The 12,704-nt window shown below is 38.6% G+C and overlaps 2 protein-coding genes and 1 long non-coding RNA gene across 6 annotated transcripts in view; 2 read left to right on the top strand and 1 right to left on the bottom strand.

The window, feature by feature from the left end:
* Positions 1-3,306: 3,306 nt before the first annotated feature.
* The window catches only part of LOC133461620 (uncharacterized), an 11,401-nt gene continuing 2,003 nt past the window's right edge, over positions 3,307-12,704 (bottom strand). Inside the window, exons 3-4 of the long non-coding RNA XR_009784195.1 lie at positions 4,487-4,567; positions 3,307-3,390 (exon numbers count right to left, since the gene is read on the bottom strand). This is a non-coding gene — a long non-coding RNA (uncharacterized LOC133461620). The remainder of the gene's footprint in view (positions 3,391-4,486; positions 4,568-12,704) is intronic.
* npy (neuropeptide Y) lies at positions 5,194-7,168 on the top strand. Its single transcript, XM_061742728.1, has 4 exons — positions 5,194-5,236; positions 5,633-5,820; positions 6,679-6,768; positions 6,861-7,168. The coding sequence occupies exons 2-4, from the start codon at positions 5,633-5,635 to the stop codon at positions 6,880-6,882; spliced, it is 300 nt and encodes a 99-aa protein (XP_061598712.1). The 5' UTR covers positions 5,194-5,236; the 3' UTR covers positions 6,883-7,168.
* pals2b (protein associated with LIN7 2, MAGUK p55 family member b) overlaps positions 9,599-12,704 on the top strand; it is a 26,984-nt gene continuing 23,878 nt past the window's right edge. For all 4 annotated transcript variants that reach the window (XM_061742719.1, XM_061742717.1, XM_061742716.1 and 1 more), the window contains exon 1: positions 9,599-9,720. The gene's annotated coding sequence lies outside the window, so the exon portion shown is untranslated. The remainder of the gene's footprint in view (positions 9,721-12,704) is intronic.

The following is a 12,704-nucleotide window of genomic DNA, read 5'->3' as shown; positions in this document are numbered from 1 at the left end:
AAGACATCGGACCCCTGCATAGTCTCTGTGATTACAGACGTTGTGATCGCTTTTGCAATGATGTTTCTCTTCTCCGTATTATGTTTCTGTCATGCTCAAGGTCCTGGTATGAAGCACCTCAAGAAATGGGAACGTGTGAAGCTTTTATACCACTGCATTGTCCCAGAGTATTGTAAGTAAGAGTATTGCAGGATAAAAAAAATAAATAAAGAATAAAAATCAGCAAGGACTTGGGTGAGACGGGATATGGCTCTATGATTTTTTTCTTTTTAAACAGCACAAAGATCTAGAGAAGAGAATCCTCCCAACCTTATTCAAGGTGACTATCAATACCTCTTGCAAAATGGTCCGACTTCTACCTCTAAGAGGAAGAGCTGTCCTATTGTTAGCTGGTTTTGAAGGGCAGATTGTGGGACTTCAAAACATCATGGAGTTCCATGTCAGCTGCTTTGAATTTATGTTGAGTGTTGGAGGAAAAATTGCTGTGACACTTGTTTTGTTTAAATTCTTTTCTTTTTTTCCCACTTGAATAGGATCAATGCAAAATGCTACAATATCATATTTTGGTATGAATCAGGATTGCAATGGGTCAAATAATGTAAAACACACAAATTAGCCGTCAAAAACAAGAGATGGGTATAAAAGCTAAAATATAGTGCAAAGAGCTGGAAATAACAATGCATCATGGATACAAAGGACATAAAGTAAGCAATCAAACTGCACATACGAACACACTAATTTACCAATCACTAGAAACAAGTATTTGCAATACATATAATCAGCTGTAAAAATAGAGCCTTATTTGTACAGAAAACAGAACCCTTGCAGCAACATAAAGTCAAATCATGTAAAAAAGAGGATTATAAGTGCTCATTCTGAAAAAACCAACACATGGTAGGCTAAATACAAATAGATAAAAAAAATATGAAAGAACATTTGAATTATTTAAAATTTTCTGAACCTATATGCTGTAAATGAAATAAAATAAATGCTCATCACGTGCAGTCTCGGCCAGATGATGTTCAGGTGCAGAGAACGAGCAGGCAAAGCTAATATGTGGGGGAAGTGTTCGTTGTCCTTTTCTTTGCTCAAATGGTAGCTCCTGCCAAGCACAAGGAATACATTGTCACCATAATACGATAGTGTAGCATATTAAGTAACAATTTACATGTCAGACCTGCAAGCAAAAATGGTGAGTGTGTGTTGTTGTTGTCTTCAGCACGTGTACATCCAGCTGGGTGGTAGAGAAGATGTTCACAGCCTTTTTGTTAGTATTTCCCTTAAACTTGTTCCGACTATACATTTTAAAAGTGTGATGCACAGGGGCTGGAAATCACAGTACTTTTCATCTCCGCAAACGTTGGGGAAGACATTGTTGTTGAAAATTGAAAATTATTCTGTGCATCATTTACCAAAAATGTCCGTACCTGGAGCATCAATAAATCAATAATAATTTCGTTGTTAGAACCTTGATGCGCTCAATTAGTGCACTGAACAGTGTTGGAGGTGATCGATAGCCATCTTTGTGAGAGCATTGATATTATTAGTGCTAATGCTGATGAAAATTGATGACCATATTTCCACTCACCATATTTGCTCCGCCAGGTTGTCATTTTTCTCCCTGACTAGAAGCACTGCATCCTCTTCCTGTTGTGTTACACCGGCTGTCCTAACTGTCGTCAGATGAGAGGCAGGGTGTATGCTTGAGGGGCCAGTCCATCACAAGGCTATACATACTGTATATGGGTTGTTGTTTTTTTTAACAAATATTTTCATCCATATTTTGTGTAAATTCATGTCTAAAGCTGCAGGGTGTTGCATGTGGAACTGATTCCACATAAACTTCAGTCACGCTTTTATTGTATGCATGTGTATGTATTTGTATTATAGTACATTATGGCATATATGGCTTTATTGTAAAGGTTTGTATGTTTAATAATGAATAAAAGTTATTATTTGTATCTTGTACCATGTATGCCGGATAAATTGTCACAAATGTTTCTTCCAATGTCACTGGCTCCCAGTGGGAGTCGCCATGGCGCAGTGGGTTGAATTAGTTCCCCTCCTAACCAGAATTGGTTGCTGAATTGATCATCTAACCCCATCCTGTGCTATGAGTCAGGGCTGAACTCTTGCATTGCACCAGCAACCTCATTACCTGAGGAACTCATAGTCCCAGTCCTCTATGGGGAGGGCTGTGTCGGGTAGGGCATCCAATGTGAAATCAATAACCAAAACATAGTGATTGTCTGTGGACACCCCTACAAAGCCAAAGGAGTGTTTGCTTGCATTGGTTCCAAGACATCTTATAATACTTTAATGTCATTGTGAGTAAATCATTTCACAATTATTGGATGAATTACCGTATTTTCTGGACTATAAGCCGCACCTGCATATAAGCCGCATACGCTGTATTTTTCAAAAAATTATAAAAAAAAAAGATATACAAGCCGCACCTGCATACAAGTCGCATCCGCTCTATTTAAAAAAAAAAGATATGCAAGGCGCATGTTGTTAGATTAGATATTTACTACATGTACAGAAGGATTTTGAACTGTAAATGATGTACATGTTTGTACCTAAATAGATCCTAACAGTGTCTTTTAACACGGCAGCAACTTTGCTGATTAAAACGGGACAGAACCAAGAGAAAATAACAGGTATTTATTCATCTATTTATCTGTTTGAAATCTGCTTCTACCTACTTCTATCTGCTAAAGAAGAAGTAGCGTATTCTTCTTTGCATTTATTTTGTCTTAGTTTTGATTCTAATTCCGGTTAGAGCGCCCCGAGCGGTGGAAGAAAAATCCACAGAATAGCTGCACCTTTGTATAAGCCGCATGGTTCAAAACCTATGAAAAAAGTAAGGGCTTATAGTCCAGAAAATACGGTATTTAAATTTGAGTTTTGGAGACCTTAATGTTTCATCACATGCACGTTAAAATTCCAGTACGTATACAGTTTGATTAACTACAAGGATGAACACACTAACACACAACCGTCTGTCTGCTATAAACATTGAACATGATTCTTTAAACTGTTCACAAGATTTAAAAAAAACTAAACAAAGAAATTATAAGAAAGAAGCATTCAAGAGCTTGAACTTAGGTTAACAGTCACCACAACCGCATGCCTGCATGTTAAAGCGTGTCAGTACATGCGAGGGCCAGTCTCACAAATATGTAGAACAGTCTGAGGTGTGGGTTTGGGTGAATTTGCTCAATTTGCTTTAGCTTTTCTCTGCTATGACAAAGACAGAAGGTGGATTAATATTAGGGCGACATGTGCAGTGCACCAACGAGTGCTGTCCCAGTTTGTCATCCTGCTCTTACCCACGATGGTGGTCACTTCTTTGGCTGCGTCATCAGAGTTACCTCCAAGGGGAACCATCTGAGTGGACGAAGAGCGGAAAGTTGAGACTGAGAAGCAACATTAACAACACAAAGCATTGAACCCACAGTTCAGTTTGGCAACGTTTGATGTTACAAAATTAAAACTCAACGGACAGAAAACATGTCTGTGAGCGAGGGTGAGATTTGGCATGTGGAATGAAGTCATATGTTAAAGAGTAATGAAAGTTAACCTGAGAAGCTGCAGTCCTTGTGTCTTACTGGTACTTCTTTCCTCTTTTGTTGCCTCATCCTTTGTCATTATTTATGGCTCGAGCTATCCAACTTCAATCTCCAAAAGCCCTGTTAGTTGCTTGGAGAGCAAGCCTCCCCTGCAGTATATGTTTGGTCAAACACCTATAATCCTTCAGTGTGCGTGCTGGGGCTGAGAAGGAGATCATAAAGGACCTCACATACTTTTGTTCAACGTCTATTTTCCCTTGTATCTTAGGATAGCTGAGCTCTGAGTAAATGTCTGCAGCTACAACCACCGGACTCCTGTTCTTAATGTTAAACAAAGACAAACTGATCTCTCAGCTTTTTGTTTAACAGGTTTGCTTGGGTCAGTTGCATTATCTACAAATGACTTGTTTCACAACAACCACACACCTGTTGAAGTGAGTCTCTGAGTGGGCATGTGTCACCTGAAGAGGACCACAAGTTTTAATTCCTGCCATCATGTTTATTCGGTCATGACGTTCTGCTTCTCTTGCTTCACATTCTCTCACTTGTGTCATGTTCCCCATCTTCCTCTTTGCATCCTGTGCTACACAAAAGGTCTTTAACACATCCTCTGAAGAACTTAAAAAGCAGCACTGCTGAAAAACACTTATTTTGACAGATTCATGGCTTCGAGCTTATGTACAAAAGGATTCTGAATGGGAGATAAATGAAGCACTTGGTGAAACAGATTCATTTGAAGTGCTATTTGGGTTTTTCTTATTAAGTGGGGTCCTTGAAGATCGAGCTCTTCCTCGGCTGCCGCGTCTCGGTGTTCATATTTAGGCCCATTGTTAGGGCTGAATGTCACAGTTTCTTTTCCCAATCTAATGGAATGAGCAACAGAATGAAATTAGTGGACTAATTCAGTCACGTACATGTAGATGTGCGTCGGTTCAGGATCTTTTAATTCCAGATCAGCCCAAGCATCTTCTTGGCAGCTTCTTTTGGAGAGGAGGCTGTATAGAAGATTCATTTGAAGTTAACACACAGTGATACATCACTACAACTCTTTTGTGACTTCAGATGGAGATATTGATCTCATTATGAAGAAGAATCATTACTTGATTGTGAAATAATTTTAAACTTTCTTCCTTCCCGGTAGAACTGTCATAAACATGAAAACATTACGCTCACAGTCAATGATGTTGCTTCTTTTTTCTCCATTAAACTTAAATTATTTCAGTCATACATCAAATGCTCAGCTGGGTCTTTGTTTGAAATGATTGAAAATCTTCATCACATGGACATTAAAATGTCATACTGGGGAAATATCACTAGCAACTGGATACCTAGGCCCCTAAAAACTCATTCCTCCCGGTCTCATTGGAAACAAGGCATATAAACTGATATTGTTTTAATTGACAATGTTTTCCTAAGTCGTTCAAACTAGTGGAAACAGGTTTTAAAGAGCCCACACACACATACACTTTACACATTAGGACAGCATCAGCAGTGACGTTCACGTGAAAAAGGCATAGCCCTCAGCTGAGCGGAGCGCAGCTCTGACGCGTCTGTCCGCGGCGCGGCCGGCGCTCAGATATAAACCCCCGGCGCGCACCCTGGGCTCAGAACATCACAAGAGACGCCACACAACAGCACAATCTCACCCGAAGCCTCTGGAAAATGTAAGTACTTTCATATTCCACTCCAACAATACTTTTGAGAGGCTGCTGCTGTACTTCCAGTCAATCCAAAATACTTTTGACATTTGTGCAGTCTTTGGTCTTTTTTTGGTCTTTTTTTGGTCTGCAGTTGGTCTTTTTATAATTTTCTTAAAAGAAATATATTTACATTCTTTCAAAGCACAATTGTTGCAAACTTTTGTTGTGGAGCAATGGACAGTGATACAAAGTGACAATTAAAAATGAACTAGAGGGAAAAATTGTCTTAAACCTAAATTATGGTTCTGCGTTAAATCGACGCAGAGCCTACGCCGTAGGGTACGGCGTAGGCTCTGCGTTGGTGTAACGCGGTACCATAAATCAGCCTTTATGATGAGCGTCTGTGCTTTGCCGTGGCAGATGCATCCTAACTTGGTAGGCTGGCTGGGGACTCTGGGGGTCCTGCTGTGGGCTCTGCTCTGCCTGGGAGCCCTGACGGAGGGATACCCGGTGAAACCCGAGAACCCCGGGGAAGATGCTCCTGCAGAGGAGCTGGCCAAGTACTACTCAGCCCTGAGACATTACATCAACCTCATCACAAGACAGAGGTGGGTGATAGATCTATCTATCTAGATAGATAGATAGATAGATAGATAGATAGATAGATAGAGATAGATAGATAGATAGATAGATAGATAGAGGACTGTCTCAGAAAATTGGAATATTGTGATTTTCTGTAATGCAAAAACAAAAATGTCATACATTCTGGATTAATTACAAATCAACTGAAATATTGCAAGCCTTTTATTATTTTAATATTGCTGATCTTGGTTTACAGCTTAAGAAAACTCAAATATCCAATCTCAAAAAATCTTAATCTTAAACTGTAAACCATAATCAGCAATATTAAAATAATAAAAAGCTTGCAATATTTCAGTTGATTTGTAATGAATCCAGAATGTATGACATTTTTGTTTTTTTTAATTGCATTACAGAAAAAAAAGAACTTTATCACAATATTCTAATTTTCTGAGACAGTCCTGTAGATAGCTGTATGCTGCCCATTTACCACCAGTAAAAAAATAACTTTGAAGATACATTTGAAGAGTCAAATCGCCCACAGTTTTTTAGCTTTCCCTTGACTGTCAGAGATTGCGATGCCCCTGCAGGCGTCTAGCTTCCCAGGGGATCCTGTAGCCAGATATGACCATCTAAAGCCCATGAAAGCAATGTGACCACCTGCAGTGCAGCCCTTATCTGTGACTCCAGGATCTTGGTCTGACTTTGATCAATTTTCACTGAGGCTACAATTGGACGGCCAATGACACAACAGATGATTGGAAAAAATATTTAATCTTGACGATTTCATTTTTCCCTCACTGGACGATCAACATTCAAAGATACTGGTTTCAGCCTCTTAGATTTTATAACCATCACCATCTGTCTTATTCTCTTGTGTGTATCAGGTATGGGAAGAGGTCCAGTCCTGAGATTCTGGACACACTGGTCTCAGAGCTGCTGTTGAAGGAAAGCAGAGACACAATTCCACAGTCAAGGTTTGTGCGTGTTTGTTTTACTGAGTTAAAGAATTAGCTTCTATGTTGACATAAAACAAAGCTGATCTTGATCTTTACTTTTCTCTCTCCAGATTTGACCCATCGTTGTGGTGATGCTGTCATCAGTGTTGGCTCTCACTCACCCCCTGCCTGGCCACTGCTGATACTCTGACAGTTCAACTCCTCTGACAACCGTTAACCACTCTTCCTCTGCTCCTTTGGCCTCTTAGAGCTGCCGGCCATTCATCAGATACGGCCAACACTGCTTATAGTAGGTGCCATGAAACTGTAAATAGTTTATTCGGAGTCATTGTCTGTGAAACATGTAAGGAAACTTGAGCGGGGCATGTTGATTGCATTGTATATTTGTGCTATTAAAGGTTCACAGTTTGAAAAAAAACATTCTTTTGAAATCTGTTTGTTGGACATTTATTTTTGTAGTCCAACGAGTCAGAGGATACACACACACACACACACACACACACACACACACACACACACACACACACACACACACACACACACACACACACACACACACACACATATATATATATATATATATATATATATATAAATATATACATATATATTTATATATCAAAGATTATATTAATTATTATATTATAATATTATATATTCATCATAATGACCATATTAACAATAAAAAAAAACTATAAAAAGGCATATAGCATATTTGTAACTGTGTAACCGAAAATATCTAAATTAAGAATCAAATGAGAGACTTAAAGCATTTTATTTTTAAACCATGAGAAACAACAACTATCATTTCTCCCTAAAAAGCTCCTGTTTGGACGTGGTGTCATGGTTTGCCTGCCACACCTAGGCCTCCAGCTTAAATCTACATTCATAGCATATGTGTGGTTCTTCGAGGCTGGGTAATAAGTTATGAGACAAGAGCACAAAACATTAATAAAAATAAAATAATAAAGCATACGCCCACTTTTGAATCTCCCTCTGGGAAGCTTATGGCGCCCTCTAGTGGCTGCGAGGACACGTGACTACTCTGATACTAGATAAGAAGAGCAGTGGGATTTCTGTGACATCAGTGCAATTGAACAATAGAAATGTTGCAAAGGTAAGAACACATTAAGGGAACATGATGCTGCTTGTGTTGTGATGCAACAATTTTAAAGCGTTCATAGTTGTATTGCTTTCTTCCTTAGATTCCGTTCTCCATCGCGTTTGTGATTTGAGTACACTTTGATTACAGGAGCTCACCATTAGCCTAATCACGCCCACAGTACTTTAGTTAGCTGTGCCAAGAATGAGGCGACGGTTTAACCCTCTCTGAGTCAACACTTTAACAGAATATTATGGACGTTATTATTTCACTTAGGTACTGAAAGTGAGATTCAAGCTTAATTGTATTCTCCAAATCACTTTCATGTTATATCAAAGGTTTATCTTTACATAGTGGTTGAAGTGCTTCCTGGCATGAATAATGCAAATGTGTGTTGATAGTCATCAGGCTGGAAAATGTTACAAGTCATTCTCTAAAGAGACTCCACCCATCAATGTTCAGGTTAACTCCTCATTATCCATATATTCAAGCCATTTTTTATCACCTGAATTTTATAGGAAAGAGTCAGCACCAACTGAATCTCAAGATAAAATCATGAAGACCCTGAGAAAGAACAAGTCAATCTGTAATTTGTAATAATAAATATGAATAATTTGCCCTTTAAAAAAAAAAGTTGTATCGATCTACTTTCAGGACTTGACTTGTGTGAACATGTTATGGTGCTCTGTAAAAGTCATATTGATCAACAAATACTGAGCATTTTAAAATGTTCCCAAAACAAATTACTTAATGTTGTTTATAAGAGAGGGCAAACATGACCTCAGGGGAACAGCAATGTTTAAGACAACAACAGTAAGAACAAATACAAAGGGCAGATGTATATCCGTTTTAGGAGTAAAACTGTGGAACTCATTAGATAACGACCTTAAATTAGCAAACTCAATAAAAGCATACAAGATATTATTCAAAGCAAAGGTAATGGACACATATATAGAAGCACAATAAGCAAACAAAGAAGAATGTACACATGCATGAGATGAAATGACAACCTAAATTGGTTTTGTCAGTTTCTTTAGCATCTTTTCACTTTCTGTTTTCAGAGCTATCATTATTATTATTATCATGATTATTACTATTACAGTTATTACAGCTATTATTATTATTATTATTATTATTATTATTATTATTATTATTATTATTATTATTATTATTATTATTATTATTATTATTATTATCATCATTATTATTACTATTATTATTATTATTACAGTTATTACAGCTATTATTATTATTATTATTATTACTATTACTATTATTACAGTTATTACAGCTATTATTATTATTATTATTATTATTATTATTATTATTATTATTATTATTATTATTATTATTATTATTATTTTGTGTAACCTCATGATACTTCATTTGTTCTTTTTGTATATTCTATTAGGTTAAAAGGTGGGCAAGATAAGCTTTATGCTTCAAGCCCCAGACCATTTCGGTCAAAATAACAATGTTGACCAAAGAAAAACCTGTGGATGTCTTGTTTGTTAATTTTTATGCTTGTGATTGACCGAAATAAATACTAACTTACTAACTAACTATAAAAGTAGCTTGCTTATCCTATAACATCACCTATATATGTATTTATATGAATGGGTGGTTGCATCACAATGAGATAAAAAGAAAATACTATCCCCACTGTAGTCTCTTAGTGAGAGTTGTAATACACCGAGGCGGTGATTGGTCGGTGTGTGGTGACGTCAGCGAGTGGGCGGGGCCTGCGGCTGTGATTGGCACCGTGTTCTGTGTCAGTCTGCTGCGGGACCGGGACCGACAGCTGAGGCTCTGGAGGACCAGCCGGGACGGCCGGTGGACCATCGCCAACTCGCACACAAGGTTCACAGGTAAGTCGCGTCCCGGAACCATAAATCCGGCTTTAGACTTTGAGAGGAGGAGAGCTCGGTCCCCTGCTGTCCCGGCGAGCTGCGATCACACATCACATCCGCACGGCTCTGTGCTCTGTGTCTCCGGGCGCGTCCTGGCTGCCCCCCTTCCCCCGTTATTCCGTCTCTCCCGGGGGGAGGAAGGATGCAGCGGGCGGACGGACGGCGCTTGCCACCATGGCTCAGATGGGCAACAGGGGGAGAGAGAAAAATATATAAAAATGGCCGCACACGTGAGGCTAGATCGATGTTGAACGGGATGAGAGGGTGTGAATGAGCCGATGAGGCCGTCAGGTGGCGCCTCTGCCAGGTAAAGCCCGAATTATGGCTCCGCGTTAAATCGACGCAGAGCCGACGGCGTAGGTCCTGCGTTAACGCGGAACCAGGGGCGAAAATCCCGTTTCATAGTTGGGGGCAGTAATCGAGTTGTAAAAAAAAAAAATCAGGGGGGATGGTGGATTTTATCATATGGGGACAGATAATTTGTGCTGATTACAAATAATATAATAGGCTATATTACAAATAATAGCACTGACCAAAACACCTGCAGAAATACTGCAGGAATGACATAGCAGCAGTTAAATGCAGCCTTCTGTAAGCTTTAAATATCCACTGGGCTTACATCTAATACATCAAAACACAACAATAAAAACAGTTTTCTGAACTTATCAATATGACTCTGTCTTTCACAGGATAAATAAAATGGATCACTGCAAAAACTCAAAATCTTAACAAGAATATTTGTCTTAGTTCTAGTTAAAATGTCTCATTTTAGTATTTTAGTAAAAAAAAATCTCATTACACTTAAAACAAGACTCATCACTGGAAAAAACAACAAGTTTCACCTGTTTCAAGTAGATTTTCACTTGAAATAAGTAGAAAAATCTGCCAGTGAAATATTTTTTTGCTTGTAATGAAAATAGTAATGTAATGATAAATCTTGTCCCACTGGCAGATTTTCCTACTTATTTCAAGTGAAAATTTACCTGAAACAGAGAAAATTGTCACATTTTTCTGGTGATGACTCTAAATGTTGAAATAGCAATAAAACCACATTCATTGATGAAATGTCATAAGGGATGGAAAGGGGGGATGGCAGTTTTACAGGGGGGATGATTTTGACCGTTTTTATTTCAGGGGGGATGCCATCCCCCCTCATCCCCCCTCAACTCCAGTACTGGTTGGGGGGAACAATAAACAGTAACATTTTAGAGAATAAATCCAGGGGGGGACAAGGAATAAAAGTTTTAGCCTTCCTTTAATACAGCATTTTGACATTTTCAACTCTATCTCGCAAACAGGCAGAAGACCTTTCTTAGAGTAATACAAAACAATGGTATTAGGTGGAAGGTGGCAATAATACAGCACATCTGACATAATACACTGCAAAAACCCAAAATCTTAACAAGAATGTTTGTCTTATTTCTAGTTAAAATGTCTCATTTTTAGTTAAAAAAATCTCATTACACTTAAAACAAGACTAATCACTGGAAAAAAACAACAATTCTCACCTGTTTCAAGTAGATTTTCACTTAAAATAACTTAAATAAGTAGAAAAATCTGCCAGTGGAACAAGATTGTTTGCTTATAAGATAAATCTTGTCGCACTGGCAGATTTTTCTACTTATTTCAAGTGAAAATTTACTTGAAACAGATGAAAATGGTCAAATAAGTTATTTTTCTGGTGATGACTCTTGTTTTAAGTGTAATGAGATTTTACTGTTTATTATTATTTTCGATTTCGGTTTTGGCCACAAATTTTCATTTTGGTGCATCACTACTAAATACTACTGCATTGTTCCAAAATTATTAATTCTGTCTCAAATTATTCTAGGGGGGGACAGCTTTACTAATGGGGGGGACTTGTCCCCCCTGTCCCCCCCGGGATTTTCGCCCCTGCGCGGAACCATAAATCAGCCTTTATGATGCGACACCGTACGGAGCGCGTCGCTGCGTAACCTACGGCGTAGCTCCTGCGTTGGTGTAACGCGGAACCATAAATCAGCCTAGACACATGTTTTTTTTATTTTTTATTACTTGAACTTTATCTCTGCTGATGTATCGCCGAGTGAGAGCCAAGAATGGATCCGGTGGCTTGGCAGCACTGACCAGACGCTCGTATCGATTTGTATCTTCTATTTTTTTTTATTGTGTGTGTGTGTGTGTGTGTCTTCCACTGAAACAAATGAGCATCTCATCTAATAATAATGCGCGTACACGCTGTCAGTCCCACTTAAAAAGAAGCACTCAGTGGCCGCGGGAGCGCGCACAGCAGCCCGTAAACGTCAGATTTTCAGATTATGAAGCTCAAGAATGAGATCAAATCATATTTATACAGAAACAACTTTTCATTAACTGTATTTGGCCTTCAATCAATTTTTGGCAGGTGAAAATGCCTATTTTATGTTGTAATGGTCCTTTAAAAGAGTTCAAAGCAATCCTGTAAGCTCTAGTGTTTATATTATGAAGCTCAAGAATGAGATCAAATCATATTTAGGTAGAAACAACCTTTCATTAATTTTATTTGGCCTTCAATCAATGTTTGGCAGGTAAAAAGACCCATTTTCAGGGGAGAAATCAGATTCTGGCAGGCAATCACTTTTTGGCACAACACCGGGACTTGCTCTTCATCTTGGCCAGGTTGTTAAGCAGGTTAACTTCGCACACGTGATGGGAAAGCCAGTGGACATATGCAATATCCTCTGGATGGTCTTGTAGCATCTAGACCTAGATTGATGCGGTTGTTGACTCTAACTTCCAATTGCATTATCAGATTTACTGAACCCATTAAGGCAAACAAAAGGAGGACAGGAGGGAGAATGAATCACTCAAAGTCCCTGGATATCCAGTGAGACCTCTTAGTAATGATGCCGGGTTGACCTTTTTGTTGCTGAAGTAAGAAAAGCAAAAGCTTCCCAGGCAGCCCTCATATGCATTTTCTTTCC

The sequence above is a fragment of the Cololabis saira genome, chromosome 15 (genome assembly GCF_033807715.1).
Source record: "Cololabis saira isolate AMF1-May2022 chromosome 15, fColSai1.1, whole genome shotgun sequence".
Lineage (NCBI taxonomy): Eukaryota > Metazoa > Chordata > Actinopteri > Beloniformes > Belonidae > Cololabis > Cololabis saira.
The sequence above is the reverse complement of the archived record's forward strand: the minus strand, read 5'-3'. Positions and strand labels throughout refer to the sequence as shown.